The sequence below is a fragment of the Sus scrofa genome, chromosome 16 (genome assembly GCF_000003025.6).
Source record: "Sus scrofa isolate TJ Tabasco breed Duroc chromosome 16, Sscrofa11.1, whole genome shotgun sequence".
Taxonomy (NCBI): Eukaryota; Metazoa; Chordata; class Mammalia; order Artiodactyla; family Suidae; genus Sus; species Sus scrofa.
Window position 1 is genome coordinate 30304045 of NC_010458.4, and position 24457 is coordinate 30328501.

The following is a 24457-nucleotide window of genomic DNA, read 5'->3' on the forward strand; positions in this document are numbered from 1 at the left end:
TTAAGACTATTTTAAATTTATTTGTAGTAAGAGCACTACTTTGGGAATGCACTCCTGGGAGACAGACAACTAGAAAATAAATTCTTGTGAGTTAACAGATTTTAAGTTTTTAGACAAGTTAGAGCACAGAATGGAAGGAGGAAGTACACACGATTTTCAGTGTTCTGGAGAAGAGAAGAAAGTGCCTTTGGTAGCCAAGGGGCATAGACAAAGCCACATTCCCCAGGAAGGACTTGAACCTGTCCTGCCCTGGTCAGGAAGCATTTCAGGTGTGTGACTGTGCCTCTCCTACATCAAAGACTGCAGTGGTCCAGGTGACATAGAGGAATGTTTCCTCTTACAATTCACAACTAACATGGTGTGTTCTAGGCTGTATGACAAATCATTTGGTGTTTTCTTTCTGTAAGATAACTTTCTTTTTGCAAGAGTTGGGAGCATATGATCTCTCATTACTTTTGTCTCTCTAGAGTCTTTAAGAATCCTTCAAGGACCACAGTTGTTCCTACTTCTACTAAACAACACATTGTCACTGTCAGCATCAGCACTGTACCAATTAAGGGTCTGAGACAGTTTGACAACTCTTGGGTACTTGTACTGATAAAGAAGGGGTTTGAAGCTAAACTATCCATAAAGAAAAAAGGCTGCAAGGCAGGACCATTCACATATTCAGCCAACACCTCAGCCTGCCTCCTACATTCCAGACACTGCACCAGGCACTGGGGATGCAGAACCAAGTGAGTGAGACATGGTGTGCTCAGGGAGGCCATCCCAGGGGAGAAAAGATCAACAAGCAAAGTGCTGGTGGAGGCCTGTCCTAGGGCATATGGCAGTATAGAGACAGAACAGCTACATCAGCCCAAGGTGTCCCTAGGCAGAACAGAAAGTGAGGGTCAGGGCAGTATCTCATTTCTAAATAAGACAACAAGATTGTAGAAGCTTTCCGGTGACTGACTGGCCAAACAAACAAAAAACCCACCCAAAACCACGGATTTTTAAAGCAAGCCAAAGAGATATCCATCCTTCAGGGAGACCCTGGCACGTACCAGTTGATTCTACCAATTTTTCATGGACGGAAATACGGAGGAGGGAAGAACTGGTGAGTCTCTGCAAGTAGAAGTCCCCCAAAAGGGGCTGTGTTTCCTAAAGGACGCTCCGAAGGGGCTGAGCTAATTCCATCAGGGAGAAAAAGACTCTGGCAGTCAGGGCACGGGAGAGTGTACGTCTGGAGTCATTTCAAGGCTTTTTCCATCTTGCCTGATGTGGCAACAAGGAAGGATTTGTTCGTTTTATTTATTTATTTTCCATTTTAAACGATATTTCTTTTCCCTTTTCCCCGCTCCCAGCCACTCGGGTTTGGGTTTTCCATGTGACTCATAATCCCTTCCGAAAGTGGAGTCGAATTCATAAAAGTGCTGGAAGGAGAGGGGGCAGGCTGGGAGCCCCGGGGAGTCTTCACTACCGACGTTCCCACTCGCCCCCGGCGCGAGCGGCGGTCGTGCTGGGGAATCCAGCCTGCGCCCGGATGGCGGATACTATTAAAGCCCCCGCGGCCGGGACTGGGTGACCGGGCGGCGGGCGCGGCGGGCGCGGGAGGGTCTGCGGCGGGCGGCGCTGCAGCAGCCTCGGCACAGCCGCCGCCGCCCGCGGGCGCGAGTGTGCGCGGGTGTGGAAGGCCGGCGTGAGGGCCGCGAGGGGTGTGTGCGCGTGAGGCGGAGCGGGGCTCGCCCCTCGCCGGCGCCCGCCGCCCCGCCGGTGATCGCTCTCCGGCCGACTCCGGCACCCTCGGCCCCCCACGGCCGTTGGTCCGGGCGGGGGAGGGAGAAAGTGAGACTCCGTGTCATCACCATCCATTGTCAGGAGGGGAGGAAATTGGAATCCAGCAGCGGCAAGCAGCAGCTGGGCGGTCACATCTGGGCATGCAAAGCCGACCTCCCCCTCCTCCTCCTCCTCCTCCACCTCCACCACCTCCTCCTCCTCTCTCACCCAGGATCACTTCCGAAACCACTTCGCCTTCAGCCCCTGCCTCGGCCAGAGGTTTCATTTTTAACTGAATATTTACGAAAGCTGGAAGCGTGCGAGGGGGGTGGAGTGGGGTGGAAATAGCGGCTGCTTCTTTTCCAGGGATTTATTTAATGGGGATGTGTTCAAGGCAAGAGCGAATTCAGAAGGATATCGACGTCGTGATCCAGAAGTCCAGAGCCGAGAAGGACTGTCTGTTTGCAGGTGAGTTCTCGCCTTTCCAGAGCCTTAGTCTCAGCGCCTGTTTCCTCTGCCTGCCCGTCACCCCTTTTCCCAGTTTTCTGGACACGACGTGTGTGGCTGAGGATGGGGGGTGTAGCACGTCCCCATTCCGGGGTTCATTTGGCAACAGCTGCTGCAGCGGGAGCGGGAGCCAAAAGGGGGAGGGGGCGCCAACCTCTCCCCTTCTCCCCTCCCCCCTGTGTGGGGCGGCCACCAGCTTTGGGGGCAGAACCTTGGTCTCTCGAGCGGGGGTCTAGGCTGAGGGGCCGTGCATTGTATTTTTAGCCCCTGTGGACTCCTGGAGCGTCCAAACCCGCCTCTAGGGTTTCAGCAGCAGCGACCCAGCCAGCGGGTAGGACCCGCCGGGTTTGCGCAATGGACTGAGCGGCGGCGGCGGTGGCGGCGGCAGGGAATGGAGCCCGCTGCGCTGCGCCGCGCCGCGCCGCGCTGGCCGGCTGCGCCGGCGCCGAGGTCCCCCGGGGAGCAGCGCTGTGCGGATCTCTGGCCCCTTTAGTTCTCTCTAGTCCCCTCCGACTGGCAATGCAATGCCCCGGAAAGGGAAGGGATCCCCGGGGTTCCCGAGGCACCCCGCGACCCTGCCTGGGGGTCGCCTTTCGTCCATTTTGCTCCCGGGGGAGAGGGATTGAATTTTGCTTTTGCGGCCGCGAGCTCGGCGTGGGCCACTTCCGGCTGCCCCGACCGGGAAATTCCCACCGTTGCCATGGCACCCGGCACTTGTTGCGGGGGGGCGGCCTCCCGCTGCACCCTGCTCTGGGTGCGGAGCATCCCCCTCCTGCGCGGCGGGACAGCGGACCTCGGGGTTCTCCAGCCCTCGCCTCCTACCCCGCCAGGCCTCCCCTTGGCTCCATCAGATAGGGGGTCCAAGTCATAACCAGGGTTAAAAATCCACTCAAGGTGTAGCTTTTCTTAACAAGACTCTCCGTTTCAGATTTCAGATACTCAGACTCCACCTTTACTTTCACCTACATTGGCGGCCCCAAAAGGTATTTATGTGTATAGAGTTGCTTCATTTCCTGTTCAGAGGCTTGTGTTTCCTTTGTTCTTACCGTGTTCCGTGTTTGGGTATTTTTTTCTTCTTTTTCTTCTGCTGTTGTTGCTGTTCTTTGGCCACATGCTAAACCAAGGTCCCTTGCTTTTAAATCGCAGAGGGGAAATAATTGTGTTTGATTCAAGTGTTTCTAAGATCACATCGCAGACCAAAAGCAGAGAACTCTCACACTCTTCGTGTTAAAGCTGTTTGTACGGTAGTAGCTTGCTTTTGAGGCTTTAGGGGTTGACACAGGCGAGTACAAAACCTGAATACTGGGCATAAAAGGCATCAGATGTCACCGAATAGTTTGATCCACATGTGACGATTTTTCTGATGAGTTGGGGCTGCACATTTACATGTTTTCTGAAGGTTGACATAAACATTCAGTCTGCCAATTCTCCATACTTTTTTTTTTTTTAAAGGAGTTTTCATAGTTGGGAAGAATTTGGGAATTATATGTAGCTTGAGCGTGTGTAACTTCTTTCTAGAGTAGGAAGAATGAGATGCACGTGTAAATACTAAATTGTTAATGGTGTGAAAGAAGCCCAAATTCAATTTTGTGTTTAAGAGAAAGAGTTGAAAAGTAAGCATTAAAATATACCTCGCTATCTTCACTTGGAAGGTAGAATTTTCTCCCTATTGTGTCTTTTGGAGACTTTAAAGAACCATGGCCACATGTAAGAACTGTCAGAGATTTAGCCTTGAAGTTAGGGCTTGACTTTCAATATGATTTGATCACATTCCAAAATATCTCTTAGCTAATGGAAACATTTATGAACATATAAATTCCAAAAGAACCTTTCCTCTGGAAATACATTTTTTAAAAGCTTGGAATTAATACGAATCTTAAAAATGCTTAGGATCTGTGTTGCAGTGTGCATCCTAAAAAAGCTTTCATTGAAGCAGTTATCCAGTTTCCCATATGCACAGTATGCCTAAGCCTCAGGATTGGTATATTGATTTGATTTAATAGTTGAGAATAAAACATAAATAATATGTGCTTATTGGAGGAGAATAAAATCAGGGTCTTTCTCAATTTTCTGTAGTACCATCATTTTTGTTGTGAGCCACAGGGGAAGTCCTATAGTACCATCATTTTTGTATGAATAAAGAGAATAATTAAATTAGAGGAGATTCAGCTAAATTCATGCAACTATCCGAAGGATGTTGGTGTATGACTAATAAGCTCTTGGGTTATTTTAATATGTGTGGCCTACTGAAGACATTCCCTGTGTAGTCAGGTTAATATCTGCTTGAGTTATAGCTGCTTCACAATTGTTTTGGCTCCCCTTCTGAGAGGTGTGAACTGAGAAAGTCCTGGGTAAGCTTTTCACCTAATCAGCTTTATTATTTCCAATAAGATACTTGAGTTGTTTTGGCCTCAGGTTACTTATCTGTACAAGGAGGGGGGAACTTAATCTCTAAGATCTGTTAGATACCGCAGGAAGATTTTTTTTTTTAATCAGTGAATTACTGAACTAATGTTAACATTACAAGAGGTGGAGAAGGTGTGAATGCCTCCAAGAGCAGGGCCTGGATGTTGGGATGAATAATTAACTAATTGAGATAATATCAGTTTTCACGGTAGGAACAAATGCTGTGACTGCACTTAAAGTAAGAGATGTTTCCTCTTCTATGTCATCTTCCTAGGGGATAGTTTTTTCTTCGGTCCCTGATTTAAATCTTGGGGGACTTGTATGTCTAATAGGGAATAGCCTACTTTTTTAAAGAAGAAAAATAACTGGTACAGTTGTTGATGTGACCGCTTTGTGTTCCCAAAAGCTTGAAAAATAAAGCAATGTATAAAAGATTGTCTTAGTATAGTAGTAATAATATCTTTAATGATTACGCCTTTATTCCCCTGTAGCTAATGGCAGAAAATAAATTTTTGGAAAGAAAAAATACTGTTTTCAAGAACTGTATTAAACACATTAGAATCTGACATTTATTATGTGTTTCTCATTGCCATGTGTCAATCATGCATTTAAAATTCAAATATTGATTTAATGTACTTATCGTATTCGATTAATAGTGTCATTTTGGGTAAACTAGACTTAGTTCTCAATTTAAAAAGGTAGGCATCTCATGAAGAGATAATACAGGCTTATCTTGAATTCTGTTGTACTATCATTTCATCTAAATTGTTGAGAACATTAATTTTCAAGAATAATTTTTCGTTCAAGTCATAGATAAAGCTTCATATGCTATTTCCTCTCTGACACTTTCCAAGAATAATTACATTTTCTTCTAAGACAAACAATCTTACATGTTACTACTCTTCAAAAAAAGAAATAATACTGAAAATTTCGTTTAACATGTACATTGTTTTACTGCTTCTGTGGATAAGAGGAAATGGCAAGAAGCAGCTGTATCAGGGCTGGCCACTGGCTTAGTAAATTGGCCATTCCTTCAGAGCTTGTCACAGGGCCTAGTGCCTGTTACCATTTGCTCCTCTGCCTGGTGGACTTGAGGTGAGGACTTTTGAAGGGGAGCAGATGATCAGCTGGAAGACTGAGTTCTCTTAGTTCTCCCCATGGGAGAGTTCATGGAGTTGTTATCCTCAGTTTTGGATTTGCAAACTGAGACTCAGAGAGTTTAGAAAACATGTTCAAGTTTCCTCAGTTCATGATGAAGCTGCCCTATAAACCCTGCCTGTCGTACTTCTGAGACCTGTGCCCTTTCCCCTACACTGGTATTCCCAACCTCTAGGAGCAACCTCTTTGAGACACTTGAACATCAAAAAAAGGAATCAGACCGTTTACTTGAGAGTTGTAGTTCTCATTGTTGAGAAACAATGAGAAAAGTATTAAATGTTAGGAATTGATTATAATATCGTCTCCATGTTTGAATACTTGTGATATATATAAGGCAAGATTAATTCATTGTAGCAATGGTCCTTGTCCCAGTTCTGATTCCTGGACTCCTTGGAATAACAACACAGCCATCAGCAGTCCAGGGCCTGCCCTAGGCTCCTATCAATTCCAGCGTTGTGCTGAGAACAATAAACCAGAAGCTTCAGCTGTATGCAATATATAAGTGTATGTAAAAGTAATTCCTTCCTTATACTTTGTCATGCTGTGATCTCCTGCCTCTTTCTTTCTCCCTTGTTGGCTGACCGTAAACTCCTTAGGACCACAAAGTTTTGGGGGGCCTAGCCCTTCATCTCACCTGCAGGCACTTGTGCAGTTAGAAGCAGCAGAAGGGTTAGAGTGGGTGGTGATGGCTACTAAGGTGATGGAGAAGCAGGTGGAGGGCCTGGGACCAGAGGTTAAGGAAAACAAGAGAGCAGGGATAGCCCCAAGAACCTGGCCTTGGACCCCTGTGGGATTCCCTGATTTGTGAGCTTTTAGCAAGGAGAGCACTGTGAAGACATGACTGAGATTTTAAGTGCTGATTGTTAAAAAAAAAAAAAGGAAACAAATAAGCCAAACAGAAGAAAATTTAAAAACCTATGGTTTCTATGTCTTCTATTAGAAATTATTCTTTCAGAATTTTTACATGTCTATATGCGTATAAAATGTATGCATCCAAACACCATATTACACTCTTGAGACCTCACTGTTTTTCACCCAAGAATATAATATTGATGTCTTTCCTTTGGAAAGGATATTAAAATAAATAAAGAAATATTTATTGGTTTTGGCATTTTCCAGTCATGGAGTATCTATGATAAGAAATCTAATGCTTATATTAGAAATTATTAATAAATTAAAAACATATTAGTGCAATATTCAGAGTTGGCTGTATTTAGTGCAGTGCTCAGAGTTGGCTGTATATGCAACCCACATCAGCCTGTATTGTATCAATAAACACTTTTTCATGTGGTCATGGGTGGATTGATAGCTTTTGAAGTGCACCTTTTTTTTTAGGAGTTTCTGTCTACATGACTGTTTTGGAGCATTGTAGGTGACACTACTAATTGCACCCCATGGTCTCTCAAATCATATGCTCCCTCCTCTTTCTCCTGGGAATTTGTACACCCATCCACATCCTAACCTCCCACCTCTCCTGCTTCTCAACCCTAGTCAGTTTTCATTATTGATTATTTTCATAATCTTTGCTAAGCCAAATTCCCTCTGAGACGTCTTTCCTCATCCTCTACTCTATTTAATTTTGCTAGATGTTTCTGAAAACATGTTGTCACGTTATATTGTTAGCTCTTGTTTACTTGATCATCTGTCTGACCATGAGCCTATGGGAGGCAGAGTCTGTTCTGTTCATTGCAGTTTGTCCAGCCTCTACCTCACTGCTGAGTACTATATATTTTCTTAGTAAGTAGATACTGAGTGAATTACTAAATGAAGGCTAAAAGGTCTTCTGGCAGGTGAGTCATTTCCTAACCCAAATGACTAGGTATAGAAGTACTCAAAGAATTCAAAAAGCCCCCAATCTTGTGATGTCATGCAGAATGGAATTTCTTATGAATCCAGAAGTTGCTTACCCAAGTTATAAACCCTGTTCTCTGCCCTGTTCGGTTGCTTTCTGGGGATAGATAATGCAGTTGCTTAGGATAATAGAGAGTTATGGGGACTGTGGTACACTGACGAATATACAAAAGTAGTTAATTTAGCTTAAAAAAATCACCATTTCTGATTATCAAGGCACATTTCTGGGGGTCCTAATCCACTGGGGCTCCCAATGCATAGTCCCTTACTCATTGGATGCTATGGAAAGAGACAATCCACTTGATTGCTGAAGTACATTTGTTTTCTTTTGACTTTCTTAGGAAGGAGGCTTTTGTGTGAATGCCAGGGTGGGGAAAGTTGAGAAGGTGGAGAAGTCATCCCATCATCTCAGAAAGATTTCATCTATTTTCATAATGAAAGAAGTACATGCTCATTCTAAATTCCTGAAACGTGTAATTATTTTGAGACCATCAAATGCTCCCGAAGGTGCTAGAATGAAAAGAATCATCCTTTTTTAAAATAAAATATTAGAACGTTCCCCTTGGCAGTGGGGACTTGTTCTCCATAGTTTTTGGTTGTATCAGTTATTATCCAAAATGATGGTTTGAAAAAAATGTGTGTTCCTTGTAGCACTAGGAACCTACCTTGGAAGTTTGGGGTGTCCAGTAAAAGGAAGTATGAAGGAAGCTGAGTGAGTGAATGAGAGCCAGGCTTTTTTATCCGTTTGTAAATTACAGTTGCTCTAGCTCTTTTCTGTTTGTAGTATAGCATTTTCTTTGAAAAAGTTTTCATTGTTAAAATGAGTTTTAAAGCCATTTATCTAAAATCACCACCAGTTTAACCCACGTTTAACTTTATGGAAGCTTATATATTTAAAAATTTAAACTCCATTTATTCCATGGATTAAAATAATACTACTAATCATATTTATTGGGAATAGTCTCTGCTGTGCGTTTTGCCCACTTTACATCCTGTGTTTGCAGCAAAGAAGACCGGTAGGTCCTTTGTCAGCTATTTTACATTTTATAGCTAAAGAAGCTGAGGCTTGGATAATTTAAATAACTTGCAGTTAGTAAGAAGCAGAGTCAGGGTATATTTCATGTAAGTCAATGTTTATATAAGGTCTTAAAGGGCATTGTTTGAACTGGCATGACTAGAATAGTTGGGAATGTTTGAGCATGGGAAGGAATTGCTATTGCCGGTGGAATGTCTGCCAGGGGCCATACTGAAAATCTACTGGTTGGCAGGGGAAGTGCCTGAGCCCAGTGCTAAGCATTAAAAAAGTGGGCAAATTATGTACATTGGCTGTGGAAACCTTATGCAAATATTGGGCTGATCCATTTAAATTCCCCATCATTTCTGTGGCGACGTTGTGAAGGGGGGACACATATAAGTGAAATTTCATTAGTCCTAAAAATATTTTGTAATTCTCTGCGCACATCTGCTTTTGGATAGATTGGGCTCCAGAAGAGAAGTATTGCTTTAAGACCCTTGCCACAGACTTAATATGGAATTTTAATCAAGTTATTGACATGTAACCTTTCTTTTTCTCATCCTCTAAATTTCTGAAAGCCTGTCTTCCATGCATGTACCCAGAGGAAAGACTAATCGGAAATATGTTTTTATTAATAAGGCTTGTCGTTCCTATTTTATTGTGACATAATTTAGGTTTTCTGTCTAGTCATCTCACTTAAATGCTGGGTACTTCAAGCCAATACATCAAAACAACCCATCATTTCCTCTTTAAATGAAGCTTCTCCTTCCAGCCTTTCTCTGGTCAGTATCACATCACTTGAGCCTGGCACGGGGAAACCACAGTCTCAGGCTTTATGTAACCCGCCTTCATCTTCATCTCTTAAGCTCTACCCGCTCTTATATTGAAACCATTCTTGGCACCTTCATCCCTTCCCATGTCTACACTTGGGCCCTTCTCACCTGGACCAAGGTCAGTTACTTTAATAAAGTATCTTAAACTTGATTTACAGCTTCTCACCCATCCAGTCCATTTATACCTGAACTCTCTGGCATAATTTAATCATAGTATTTACCTGCTTAGAAACTTTCAAATGCAAGTAACATTTTCTCCATATCAAATTGAAATCCCATTCTTGGTTTTCAGGAGCCACCTTCCCCATCCATTCATATATGTTTCTCAGCCTTCCAAACACTAACTTACTTGTTTATTGACCCAATCTCTCCACTCAGCAGCAATTTGTATTAATTTAGTGCATTAAGCATATATAGCTGTTGATGTTTATTGACCAAAAACATCTGTGTCACATAACATTTTTGGTTTGGCTATCAAGATCATGGTTTTTTTTATCACAAAGACTGGTTCACTTAATCTTTTCTTTGACCACAAGTGGCATCTCTGTGAAAATGTTTGATACATTAATGCACAAGGAGAGGATAGAGTGAGACCCTGAGCAGAAAAAGGTGAGATTGAGAAGACAAAATAAAATCTGATAGGATAGGATGAGGTTATAAACAGATTATCCCCAGCCTCTTACAAAATAGCAGCAAGTTTTGAGTGTAGCTTATCTGCATATTGCTAATAGCCGGTTTGTGGCTGACACCTTCTCCATATTAAATGGAGGGTGCAAGTTATTCAATGTTAAATTTAAAAGGAAGACATCCACTGCAACCTTTATGCAGTCAGATCAATTTTTCCTATATAGAAATTAGCAACCAGGATGGTTTCTTTCTGAATATTCTAAAATGTAGGTTGTAAAGACCTTCCCGGTGGCCTGAAAGTGTGCTTGGGATTTGTCCGCCAATTCTCAAGTGCTGCAGTCATTTGAATTTTCATCATTGTTTTGTTTAAAAGCAAATACAGATTGTTATCCAAGAATGATTTATAGAAGATTTACTACGCTTGAAGTACAGAATTGATCCAGAGACTACTTTACATTTGTTAGGCTTTCATGCCTATGAAGAAAAAAGTTCAGACAAAATTTGAGAACAACAAACAAAAATAGTACTCAGGATAAAACTGTGTAAAAGAGAGAATAGTAAGTCAAATAAAATAAGTCGCACACATGGAGCACCTGCTCTGGTGCAGTGGGTTAAGGATCTGGCATTGCTGCAGCTGTGGTGTAGGTTGCAGCTGCAGCTCAGGTTTGATCCCTCACTTAGAAACTTCCACATATCAAGGGTACAGCTGAAGAAGAAAAAAAGGCTCACAAAAATTTATATTCTGTTTAAAGACTAGAATTCTTTTGACTGAACAGAATATAGTAAGTATTCTCTAATATTTTCTTAAATGACAGTAATATTTTTTGTATATTATGTGGTAGCATTTCCCAAACTGTTTAATTAGATGTTAAGTATGTGGCCAAATATGTCTGGGAAAGGCCTAGTTAAAACGATATTAAACAATTTTAATGGTTGTCTTTTTAGAGCCTTTTATATATTAGTGTGCATTATGCATACCCAAGAGGTGAATGAAGTATTCAGGGTTTTTCAGACTTATTTAATTACAGATCTGGAACATCTCAAGAGAGTTGTTTTGTGGAAAACACTTTGGCAAACTCTGAGTCTTATTCATTAAAAATAGTTTTTGAGTAAACAACAGTGTAATATAAATGGAAATTGCCAATTCACACTGAGCCCTGAAGAATTTATTTTCAGTAATTTTTACAGAGCTTGCTTTATGACAAGGGAAGCTTCAGTTAAAGGCACTTGGCATTTCATGCCACCAACATTTCTACATGAGGATTTATTTCACCGGATCTTTCACTCTGTCCTCAGTTGTGTTGAATTCATTTATGACAAGAACTCTCAACTATTCTTTATCAGGGGACTGAAGTTAGCAGGGCCCTCTTTGGCACACGAATAGAAGTGAGGCCCATAAGGAAGTGTTGGAGATAGATAATGGTTCCACGCAGCAGAAGTACTCATTATGTCCTCTTAAATTCTGCCGCTGTGATTGCTAGAGCTTTTCCTCAAGCCGTCTTTGTTGGAGTATATTTTGGAGAAGTGCGTAGCAAGGGAAATCTGGGATTTATTTAAATGTTTCATTTCTTTGGTGAATTACATTTTAAAAATATTCTGTAAAATCATTTTCCTCCCAGTGACCACATGAGAAAATTACTGAAGGAGTTTTATAACATTTCTCAGAATGTTTTCAACATGCATCAGAAAGCAAACTCCCTCTTTAGACATTGTCAGCATCAAACTTTAGGCTGCCCCCCCATGACGTTTGGTAACACGTGAATGGAGAGTGAATCCTCTGCTTTAACGTGCCTTCCTGGGGACACAGAGCCGGGTCTATATTCAAAATGATTCATGTTAGTGGTTGATGGTTGATATATTTCCGATATGAATACTTTTGTGATTCAGAGACACCAGTGGCCCCTCAAATGTACTGAGAATCCAATAAGTTCTAGGTTTCTTCTTTGGAAGTCAGTGTGCAAGATCTTAACAGTGAATTTATGATTGTGATGATAGGTTTGTTCATCTACATGTATTCGTGTCATTGATCTTCTCAAGAACAAAGTCTTAGATATTGGCAAGTGAGACCTAAGCAGAAGACTGAAATCTGCTTCCTGGATAAAAGCTGATGCAGTCATCCTTTCTCATTAAAATTCACCACAGCTAGATATGCAGCAGGAAAAAAAAAAAAAAAAGTTAGGCCCTCCAGCTGAAAAGTAGTCATTCCTTTATTATTACGATATGACTTCTCTAGTGATTGGTCATATTCATTCTTAGCTAACTAAGAAAGAAGTTTGAGTAATTTGCTGCGAGACACATTCTTTCTAGATTCTTTTTGAATCAGTCTATCCTTAAGAGAAAACCAGCCTAGAATGGTGATTTCAGTGAGTTTCAATTAAATGATTTCAGAGTTGCATATTCTTGGCCGAATTCGGTCCCCAGTTGATGAAACTTTGGCCAAGAGAGGTTTTAAACTTAATTTTTTGAAATCATACTAATTTAATTTAATATGAACTTTCTGTGCTGCCTTCCTATGTCATTAATTTAAAATGTTTAGTATCATCAGTTTTTGATGTCCAATATGTATGAAATTCTTTCTAGCTGTAGGCAGTTGTCAGAGAAAAAGCTACTTTAGGGCAGTCATTTCATAAAAGGGTTTTTTAAAAAAAGAAAAAAAAGAAACGGTGTTTTCAGCCTTTGGGATGTATTCTGGGAAATGTTACATTTCAAATGTACTTTGAAATCAAAATGCAGCTGTTAGAATGGCCAAAATCCAGGACATTGACAACACAGAATGCTGGTGGGGATGTGGAACAACAGGAACTCTCATTCATTGCTGGTGGGAAAGCAAAATGTAAGTACTACTACTTTGGAATACAGTTTGGGCAGTTTCTTATAAAATTAAACCTACTTTACCGTATGACCCAGCAGTCACATGCCTTGCAGTTACTTGTTGAAAACTATGTCCATACAAATATCTGCACATGATGTTTATAGAGTTTTATTCAAAGTGACCAAAACCTGGATGCGGTCAACATATCCTTCAGGGGGTGGATGGATAAATAAACTGTGGTACATCCAGACAATAGTGGAATATTTTTTCAGCACCAAAAAGGAATGAGCTATCAGCCCTGAAAGAACATGGAAGAAAATTAGTTGCAAATTACTAAGTGAAAGAAACCATTCTGAAGGACTACATACTATATGTAGTCCAACTATATGTGATTCTGGAAAAGGCAAAACTACGGAAACAATAAAAAGATCATTGGTTGTGAGGGGTTAATGGAGAGGAAGGACTGAATCGGCAGAGCAGAGAATTTTTAGGGCAGTGAAACTATTCAGTATGATACAGTGGTGGATACATGTCGTTTTGCATTTGTGTAAATCCATAAAATGTACAACATCAAGAGTGAGCCCTAAGGTAAATTATAGACTCTGGGTGATAATGATGTGTCAGTGTAGTTTCATCATTAATAGTAAATGCACCGCTCCGGTGGGGGATGCTGGTCATAGGGGAGGCTATGAATATGTAAGGGTAAAGGGTATGTGTGGGAAATCTCTGATTACTCTGATCAGTTTTACTGTGACCTAAAACCACTCTAAAAAATAAAGTCTGTTTTAGAAAATTATCAGTAAAAAAAAAAAAAGGGCAGGTATTTGCCAAGGCTGTTCCAACTTCTAGGTAAGGATTCAAATCCATAGAAATTTAAAGATTTCTTTTTATATTACAGAGACATATGCATTTAAGACATGAAAGTGTAAAATTAGCTGTTTATAATAAAAGTGTCTTGGCATAAAACCAAAGCAGGTAACCTGTATTATGGTTTAAGCACTTAGCTTATTATATAGAATAAAATCACAGTTTTGACTTGGAAATCTATAAATTGTTCAAATGTAGATTATAAAACTGTGCTAAGCAGTAAATAGTATTCCAAGGAATATCAGTAACTAGTACAAAAATTCTATGTCTACAGAATTTTAGTCACCACAGTTACACAGTATTTAATAGTTCCATTGCATGTCTCAATAAAACCAAGCAGGACTTTGTGCTATCAGATATTTCTGTGGCTGAATACTGAACTTCAACAGAAATATATTTGAAACATTTCTCTCTTGTGCACATATATGCACAAACCTGCAAAACATTGAAATTACAATGCATTTTAAGCCCTCCCAACATACAAATATATTCTAAACTACATTTGCAAACATTAAGAATATAATGTACCTATTTCTTTCTCTCACACACATATCCCCACATGGTTCTCAAAGATGAGAAGCATTAAGAATTGAATTACCGTAGAGATGTTTTTTAGAGGGTAAGAGTAGGTAAGCATGAGACATCATACAATTTTTAAAAGTTCTGGTACCACATTAATGCTTTTAGAACTGTCATGGACATATGTAAAATTGTTAATAAATGTGTTAGAATGTGTTTACAGATTATAGTCTTTTTAAAGATTATGAAATTGTATTTTATATTAGTCAAAACAATCCAAGTGTAGATATAAGATTATTTAAACAATTCTCTATAACCCATTACATTATAGTACGGTATAGCATTATTGACCAACCAGTCAAATGACTTAACCTCCCTAAATTTGGATTTTATCATCTGTAAAATGGCAGTAGTTATATTCCAGGGTTTTCAGGAGTAAACTAGATAATATGTTTGAGAGGGTCAGAGGGGCCCTGAGGTTCGATAGAAGGAATCACAGGACTCAGAAAGCTATTAAGTCACTGTTTATTTTATTCTAACAAAAGGATGCAGATTAAAATCAGCAATGGGCAAAGGCTCAGTGGAGAAAGTCCAGGGGAAACCGGCACAAGTTTCCAAGTGTCTTGTCCCGAGTCATATGGACACAGTTTTCTCTGCAATGATGTGTGACAACACTTGCAGAGTGTTGCCAACCAGGGAACCTCACCTGAGCCTTGGTGTCCAGGGCTTTTATTAAGGGTCAGTAGGATAGGCATGCTGCACCTTTGTGACAGACCTCAGCTGCTCACACTCCAGCCACAGAGCAAAGAACAGGTGTTTACCATAAATTACATTTGTTAGCATCACTATCTGTGCAAAACCAAGACAATAGGTGCACGAATACATTCATTTCGGGCAGACTCTTCCATGGGCTCAGCGTTCATCTCCTAGGAACTGGCCAGGGGCCAGTCTTAATGACAGACCTTGCTTGGGAATGTGCAGTGTTTGAACATCCAAGGCCTGAGTTAACCCTTTCCTGCAATGTCCAGCACAGGGCCTGACAGAAAAGGCAGTAATTGATATAATTATTCATAGACCTATCCTGATTCTAATTCCTGGTCTAGACCTCATGAGCAAGCAGAATAAAGGGGGGGAATGCTCTTTTTTGGGTTGGATTGATTTGGAAATGCAAAATTTTCTCAATTTAAAAAGGCATTCATTTGCAAGATACACTATCAATGAATAACAACTTCTAATAAAACTATATTAAGTATGTACACAAATTAAAAAAAATAGCAGTAGCATATGTTCATTATATAACTGTATGTTATTCCTTTTTTTTTTTTTTTTCTTCAGTGTCACAAAGTCCAAACCTAAACCATCATTTTTGGAGTCGAAAGAGTCTCCACTTGCTTTTGGCCATTATCAGATGACCACAGCATTCCAGTGATAATGATTTTCCTTCCCCAAATTCTGGATTCTTTATCTTCATCTATAACTTATTTTTTTAACTTGAAAAATTGTTTCTATCTACTTTTCTTTTTGCTTAACCTTGTGTTTTTTTTCCTCTTTCATAGAATTGTGTAGTAGTGAAAATTAAGTAGTTTCTCTGGAAAATCAGCTAAACCATGTTTTCCACAAGAGCCCTTCTCTTGGCAGGTCCCTGATATTGTATCAGCCTCCCTCACCCAACCCTTAGAGAGTCTTCCTATATTCTGATACCTTTGGCAGTTCCTCCTGACTTTTCTTGTATTGTCTGACATGTAACAACTTTCTCTATAGGGGAAAAAAAATCTTTTATTTCAGGGCTGTATCATAGTTTTACCCAACAGACAAGTGGTTTGCAGTGCAAGTGGCACAGGGGTGACAGTCAAAGGAGGTGAAATATTCTATTGGGGCTAAATTCTCACCTTTACTAACACTGACAGACAAGTGTCACAGCTTCTCCTAGCATAGTGGCTAGGTAGTTTCTTTTGATAGATATTTTTAGAGATATGCTAAAAACAGGAGTCTTGTAGTCAAGAAAGTTTAATAACCAAACAAAGGCATGTTGAACAGGTAATATGGGGTAGGCAAATAATTTCTAATTTCTGCTTCTAAATTACCCCTCACCTTTTGGTCCCAAGCAGATTTCTTACATACTTCAAATAAAAGGTAAGCTAGAGAAGTTGTTGGAAAGAACAGGTGGCTAGAATAACTTTATACATCCTGATAGCCTGGATTGCCTCAACATTTACATTTTAATTAAAGTATCTGTTTGATAATTTAAATTAATTTTAAGCAATCTAATAAAGGGAAAATCTTCAGATTTTGTGGGAGATGCTATTTTGGGACCAGATATTCATCACTAGGCTTACCACTTCTGCCTCCTCCAGTACCCTGGATCAGAGCCCGTTGTTCTTATTTTTCACGGCACTCTCCCTTCTTCTCACACCCTATGTGCTTTCTTTTTTGACAGTGACTCCCAGGGCTCTTGGAGCTGGTACAACAGGCAGAGTGGGAAACGGGAAGGGTGAATGAGCATAGAGGTCATTTGTAAGCCATCTGTGTGCGTCTGTCTGTCTCTCTCTGCGTGCATGTCTATTACAATATGTATTTTACATGCACACATCTACAGTTTTTAAAGAGCAACTGTTATCACAGTTAAAACCAGAGGACATCGGTTTTTTTTAGGGAAATACCAATTTGCCAACAAATCAGTTGATTTTTTTCCCCCCTGAAACTTGCTTAAGTGTATTGATCAAATACACTCGGTAAAGAAAACATCAGTGTCTCATAAAGTATGTTTCACTTTCATATGCCTTCTATATTCCAGTAAGGCTTCCCCTTTCTAAGGGTTCATTTCTAAGTGATCCTGGAAGCCATGTATGTGTAAGAGGGCAGAATTACAAAATCAGACTTAAATTTGGCACAAATCCATCAGTCCTGTATCCTTTGTTAGGTCCTGAGGGCATGCCTGATTTTCATTAAAAGTCATGCATTGTCATTTCAAATAAACAAGCAAAAATTATTTTTGGCACCCTACTTGAAAAAGCACATGAATACCTTAAGTGTATTAGAAATTTTTCAAATGGTTGAAATTTGATAAAATGCTGAGTTTTATATTTTTCATGAATTCAAAAACTAGACTCTGGTTTTCTTTAAAATTAATTTTTATATATCATTTCACTAATAATTGGATATGGGTGAGTTTTAGTTCCAACTAAAAGGAATGTGTATTACCATTGATATTAGAAGAATCAGATACATCTGATCCCATTATAAAATATTACTTTTTCTTGAAATTTTAAATGACAAGAATTTAATGTCATATTGAAGTCATCTCTTGTTTCATTAAAAATGTTTCAATAAAATACAGTTGCTCAATTTAGATTTATTTTCCTAGTATCTATGATCTTTTATTGGCTTAATGTTAATTGAGTTTGGCTTTGAATCCAGTTCGTTCATTCTTGAGGGGCTGTTGGGTCACTGACTATGAGGCAAAAGTCATTTCATCATCCTGGATGTGGATAGTTACTTTTAAGCGTCTTTTAGATCCTGTTTGCTTGAAATGGGAGGGATTAGCATCAGGCAGTTAAAAAGGAGGGTGACTATTCCTCTTTGATATCTATAGCAGCAAGTTTACAGATTCATTATGCCTACAACTCAGATTATTTAAGAGCTTCATGTAAAATTTAATTCCAATTTCAACCTGTTGTGAAGCAGTTGATCCAAAATAAAATTCAAGTCTTTGTTTTGAAGTTATAAAGGCGAGTCAAGAATCAGAATGGGGTTTCTTTCAACTTGAAGTTGAAAGTCTGTGAGTTCAAGGACTAGGTGGAAAAAGCAAACTGTGTAGTGTGGTTATTAATGGGAAACTATTCTGGTGGTTACTGTGACCTGTTTGAGGAACACTCCAATCCTGACTTCCCCACTTTCTGTCCTGTTTCCCCACACCTCATTCTTCTTTTTTAATTTACTTGTAATTATGATGTGACTGGAAACTAAACAACCACACTTATTAGAATTATGTTTAAAACGGCACAAACTTTGTTCAGGAATCTGAGGGAACATAAGGACATGGCTTTGTGACATATTTTTCAATGGTTTAAAACCATTTTGTATGTTTTGCTTTCTTCTGTGCTTGATTTTATGGTTATTATTTCATACCCTCTGGCTTAGAGCTTTGGCTACAAAGCAGTATAAACGTTGCACATAGCACCATTTGTCATATTGGCAGATGGCAGTGTATAGATAGATGGTTGAAATTTTGCTGCTAGAGCAAGGCTGTGCCATTAGAAACTTGTTTTCCCAAGTATCAGTGTATCCTTTCTTTCTCCTGAGTGGAGAAACCCAGATCTGAACTAAGCGTCATTAAATACACACCAAGGGTAGGAGGGCCAGGGCAGTCACATTTGATGCTACTTCCTTTGCTTATATGTTGTTCATTGCATTTGAGTAGGAATTAAAAGGTTTTTTTACGAAGTATATGAAAGTAACATTTTGCTAAGCTAAATTTTAATGAAATCATTTGGGCTTATTTATAGTCACTTAACATTTTCAGTTCATGTGTTAATATTAATTCTACTTGCTGGAGAGAAAGTACAGAAATGGGATTCAATGTGATATCCACCTTGTTACTGCAGAAACGTAGAAATGTGGCATTTTTAGTATCAGGTGTTTTAAGTTAAAAAAAAATTTTGTGTCCCTCAGCAGAGATAGTCTATGCTTGCTTGTGTCCCTTGAATCTTTCCATTATAAAATTAAGCCTAGAGGCCTTATACTATTTTAAGTTTTCAAAATTAGGTCATGTAAATGTTGTATCAGTCTTGTAATTCATAAGCAGTACCCTCATGAACAATGAAGATAGGATATATTTATGTCCTACTACTTGCTTAGCTGTGGATCAGCAGAGATGAACACAGAATAGTAACGGTATTTTCAAATGTGGGTACACTGGTGTGTATGCAAGTGATCTCTTGTATGCAAGTGTGATGATTTTTTCCCCCCTGAACATTGGAGCATATGGTCTGATAAGCATGAGTACATTTGGGGGAAGCAAGATAGAGCACTTCACATCAGGGCTGACCTGGAAATTTGTAGATTAGGAGGAGGAGGAAGTGAAAAGGAGCTTGGAAAGCAGCAGATGAATGGTAGAGAGAATGGATTAGCGGCAACATTCAGGGGTCCCAGGGATTTATCCTGAAGAGACTGAGGAGCATTCTTATGGTTAATGCATCAGGGGATCAGACTGAAAGCCTTCCACCTAGGAAAAGATTTGAACTCCTTGGTCCTACCCGGAGGGTGAATTCTTTATTTACTTTGAGGAAGATGTTTGACCCTTCTCACAGATTCCATCAATTTCAGATGTAATGCAAATACATTTTCCCTTTGGCTATTTTACAAGGACGTTGAGGATTAATTAAATTTAAAAGAAAGTAGTGCATTGAACTCCCAGGGGACAGAGGAGCTATTTATTATTTTCTCCTCATTCATTCCCTGTTCATTCGTTTTACAAATATTTGTTGAATATCAATTACAGTGAAGACACCATGCCAGGTACCTAACTGGGAATACAAAGATGAATAATTAGGGTGACTTCTGCCCTCATTATATATTGTGTTCTTACTTTTTATTTGAAAATTTTCCATTATAATATGAGTAATTGTGCAGAGATATAACATTGCCAATCTCAGCAGTAGTTGATCTTTGACTATGACATCACTGACACATATTTTTACTTTGTAAATTCATTTTTCTGTTCTAAATTTAAATAGTTCCACCTTCTACTCTAAGAGAAGCACAACATAACTTCACTTTTTTTCTATATTAGAATCAGTGCTATATGAACTACTTTTTCTTAGTAAAAAAATTAAGCACAAATTATAATAGTAAACCAAAAGAAACTTCTTATGCATTATTTCTTCCATTAAAATGCATAGGTCTCATTTTAGATGGAACATTAAGGATCATTTTAACCTCATATTCTTATTTGTGAAAATATTACTAAGTAGAAATTTAAAAAAAGGAAGTCTAATAGTCATATTCTTTAATTAGCATTTTATAAGCATAAATTAATCCATAGTTTGAATTAAAATATGTGTTAATTATCAGAGATGTAAACAGACATTTCCAATAAGCATTTATGGTCTACTTTAGTAGAAAAATGTGTACTATTTTCCAAAGAGGCCGGTGAAGGCTGCCTAGCTTAGGTGACTTTTATAGCTGGTTGGTCTTGAAGTTCATTGAGTACTGAGTGAACACTTTTGACCACCAGCCTGAAAATGTTTATCTTCGTCTTTAGTCTGATCAAGTGAAAGTAGATAAATTTGTAATGTGTGCCTTTGGGTTTGAAAAGAAATAAAGATTCTCCTCCCTAAATTAGGATAGAAGAGAGGAGAATTTCTCTCTTTGACTATTACCCAATTTGGGTTTGTGATTTTGGAGAAGGAAAGTAATAAATACGGCTGGAATCAGTAGCCTTTGTCACTGCCAAATAATGAAGATATGTTGATGTCCTGGCTGGGCTGAAAATATGCTGGGTTAAGAATAACAATAAGTGACAACCTAAGTTTTGTATATATTCATATATTCTACTTTTCATCTTACATAATGTTATACAAATGATAAAATGCCTAAGTGTCATCTTGACAGAGCACCAACATCCAACTTAAATTACATGAGCCTGTCAGAAACCTTATGACGACATTTTGGGGCTAACCTAATGTTATTTGTGAACCAGTGTCAGGGCTGATTTCCAAGACTCGCTTAACTTCCATATTTTATTTATAGCATGGATTTTTAAAAATGATTTTTTTTTTTCAGTTTGGCTACTTTGAAAGCCAGAAGCTTAATAAGTGTCACAAATAGTATACTTTTCTATTCCTGCCTCCTGTCCCTTTCCTAGAAGCAGGAGATGGGATGAGGTCTCTTTGTAGGTAGTTTGCTTGCAGAGCAATGAGGGGACTTGTGGTTCTGCTGCGGTTCTTTCCTATGAAGATCAAATCATTGAACATCTCTGTTGCTTCGGCTGTCCCACTTAAGACAGTTGCTCTAGAACGTAAGGTCCTTTTTTCAAAAATATAGATTTTTTTTTCTTCTTTACATTTAGCTTTAAATGTTATTTATAGTTGAGGATAAGCAAGTCAGGATTTTTGGAACATGCAGATCACTGTTTCAGAGCATGGAGAACCACACTAGGGCTGTGAGTCTTGACACTTGTATAGGCAAACATGCCTTCATTTGCTAATGACAGAATATCCACTTCTGTTGACTTAAGGGGATTTTTCTTGGTTACCTAACTCTAGACTTGGTGGTAAATTGAGTTTCTGGGTTGATTGGTTTAAGGTTTAACAAGGTCCTCAGTTACTTGGTTTCTTTCCAAAACTCAGCTCTTGCCTTCCATGTCAGCTAGTATGTTTCATTTTTTTCTCTGCAGACAACTCCAGTGGTTTTTCATCTTCCATAGCCAAAGAAAGGGGATGCTTTCAGAAGCTGATTATTTTAGACCTAAATTCCATGTCCCATTGCTAGAGTCAGGGGTAAAATTAGCTGTCCCCAAATTAGCTACCCTGAGGGATATATGATATAGTCATGAATAGTAGGAACATTTCTAAGAAAAAGGGAATAGATGTTGGCGTGACAACCACAAAGTCTGCCAGAAAAAAAGTTTTTTCCTTTCCATTTCATAGTTTATTTTTCTGTCTGGCCTTGGGAAATCTACAGAACAATTGCATTTATCTTAAGCAACGAAATGTGCTATGCTATGAGTGAGTAGTTCACTCTGACACACAACTCTAACAAACAAAATTCACTCCTAGATTTGAGTGTGCCCAGAGCAGAGTTCTATAACTGCCATCAGTATTTTTACCACAAACCTCAAGGATCACTAGTGGGCAGGCATTGCATAAGAAAAGACTTCACAGGAAATAGAGATTCATTGGGAAATAGATCTGGATATGTCATAATGATCCACGCCCTTCCAGTGCAGAGAGTGGAGATGATGATTAGTAAATATTTTATTCTTTTGGATAATACTCTGCTGTTCATTTGAACTCACATTGAACCATACTGATGTGGTTTGAAAGTCGTATGTTACGTGAAGTAGTTAATACTTTAATAATGAAGGGAATGAATCAGGTAATTCTCTTCTGTATATAAAGTGTAATTATGAAAGTTCTAAATATTTATATAATGTTTAGAATTTATTTCTACCTTACTCTTCAAGTATTCCTCAAACAGCATGTAAGTTCTTTACTGAAAGAAAACTACTTATATATGATGAGTTGTTACATTATTTTATTCTTTTTATCATATCGCCTTGTCAAGAAAATTAAGAACATCTTGCTATATTATTGGTTGAGCTGTGGTACAAGGCACTCTAACAGGAAAATGATCTCTTTGGTGATCTTGGACAAATATTCAGAATTACTTCCTTGTTTGTGACAAAGGAGTGGGGTGGGTGTGGGAAGATGTTCAAATATGAATACTTTTCCATGCTGAGATCTCCAGGGAATGCTCTGTTGTTCCTAGGGGTTCTTAAGCTGCTGTTTGACCCCCCTTGGTCTTCCCAGGAAGAGACCCTTTAGACCACCAGTTATCTGAGATGTGATGATTTTCCAGGAGTGTGGGCTGCCTGAAACTTTAAACTGGCTACTCTGTCCTTTTCCCCACCCCATCCCATCCACTCTTGTCAGCTATCATATTTTCTTTGTTTCTTTTTCTTTTTTTTAGGGCTGCCCCTGCTGCATATGGAAGTTTCTAGGTTAGGGGTCAAATCAGAGCTGCAGCTGCTGGCCTACACCAAAGCCACAGCAATGCTAGATCCAAGCTGCCTCTGTGACCTACACCACTGCTCACGGCAGCACCAGATCCTTAACCCACTGAGTGTGGCCAGGGATCAAACTTTAGCCCTCATAGATACTAGTCAGATTCATTACTGCTGAGCCACAATGGGAATTCCAGCTATCATTGTTTTTTATTTTCTTGGCCAATAAGGGAGTTTTCTATGTTTAGTAAGTATAGCCTAGTTATGTTGCAATAACCAAATAACTCTGAAATAGCTTAGTTCTATGAGGGTTTATTTCTCTCTTACTCTCTCCATCCCTCTTTGGCTGGTGAGGGTTCCATATAGTCACTCGAGAAGTGATACTGAAGAGCCTCTATCTTGTATGCAGATTATGTGGAAACAGCCTGCTTAGTCTGTTTCAGGGAAGGAAAAGAGCTATGGAATTCTGCATGGGCCTTTCATGATAGCTCAGATGTGACACACATCACTTCCTCCCACGTATCAGAGGCTCACATCAGTTATGGGGGTCTGCCCAACTCTAAGGGTTACAGTGAAGGGAGCAAAAGAGGTGTCAGTGAGTGACGTTATACCTACTGTGTTTTCCTGTCTTGGAAAAGGTTGCAGTTTCTGGACACTTGGTGAGGTTCCTGGGGATTAACTCATTCCCTCCCCCACTTCACTTGATAGAATGGCCTCTTGGAATTCATAGACCTAGAAAATTCCTAAATGAGGCAAATGTCTCACCATGTACCTGGATTGCAGGTGTTTTCTATTGGGAGATTATTGTGGAAACACTCTCTGTCCTTCTAGCTGCTAATACACTGAGGCTCATCACTTTTTGGCCTCGGTGGAGACTGGGTCTTCCCTGAGAGCATCTCTCCCTGCAGTCCTCTCCAAGGGCTTTTCTTAGGCTCAGACCGTTTGGCTTTATAGTGAGGAGCCTAGGACCTGTGAATTATGTAAGGGCAAGAAGATGGATTCCCACTTGATGGCTTCCATTTCTTTCTTAAGGAGAGTATAGGAACAGAGATTAAGAGAGCTGGAATAGTGACTATGAAGGGATGTGGAGCAGCGAGGAGAGATCCCTGGTGATTTCTTTTGCAGCCTATGCAAAATCCTCTGCTATTGTAAAGCCCAGACTCTTTTACTGTACCTCTTTCCCTTCCCTTTTGCTGGTCTCTCCCACACTCCTGGTCATTCTCCCTCATTGATCGGGAACTTTGACACCCACCCGGTTTGCATTTTTCCAATCAACCCTAAATCCAGCCGATACATCAGTGACTTCAGGATCCACAGAGATGACCTGATTGATAGCAAAGGCCCCCTAAAATTCCTTTGGCCGTCTCAACACTGGTATTTTC

General features: G+C 39.7%; 1 protein-coding gene across 2 annotated transcripts in view; it reads left to right on the plus strand.

The window, feature by feature from the left end:
* PARP8 (poly(ADP-ribose) polymerase family member 8) overlaps window positions 756-24457 on the plus strand; it is a 181617-nt gene continuing 157915 nt past the window's right edge. Inside the window, exons 1-3 of one of the 2 annotated variants that reach the window (XM_021076746.1) lie at window positions 756-1096; window positions 2122-2223; window positions 3191-3245. In XM_021076746.1, the coding sequence (XP_020932405.1) occupies window positions 1066-1096; window positions 2122-2223; window positions 3191-3245 (188 nt within the window). In that variant the 5' untranslated portion in view covers window positions 756-1065. Of the gene's footprint in view, window positions 1097-1618; window positions 2035-2121; window positions 2224-3190; window positions 3246-24457 lie in introns of those variants that run through there. The other variant, XM_003133932.5, reaches the window with a different exon arrangement.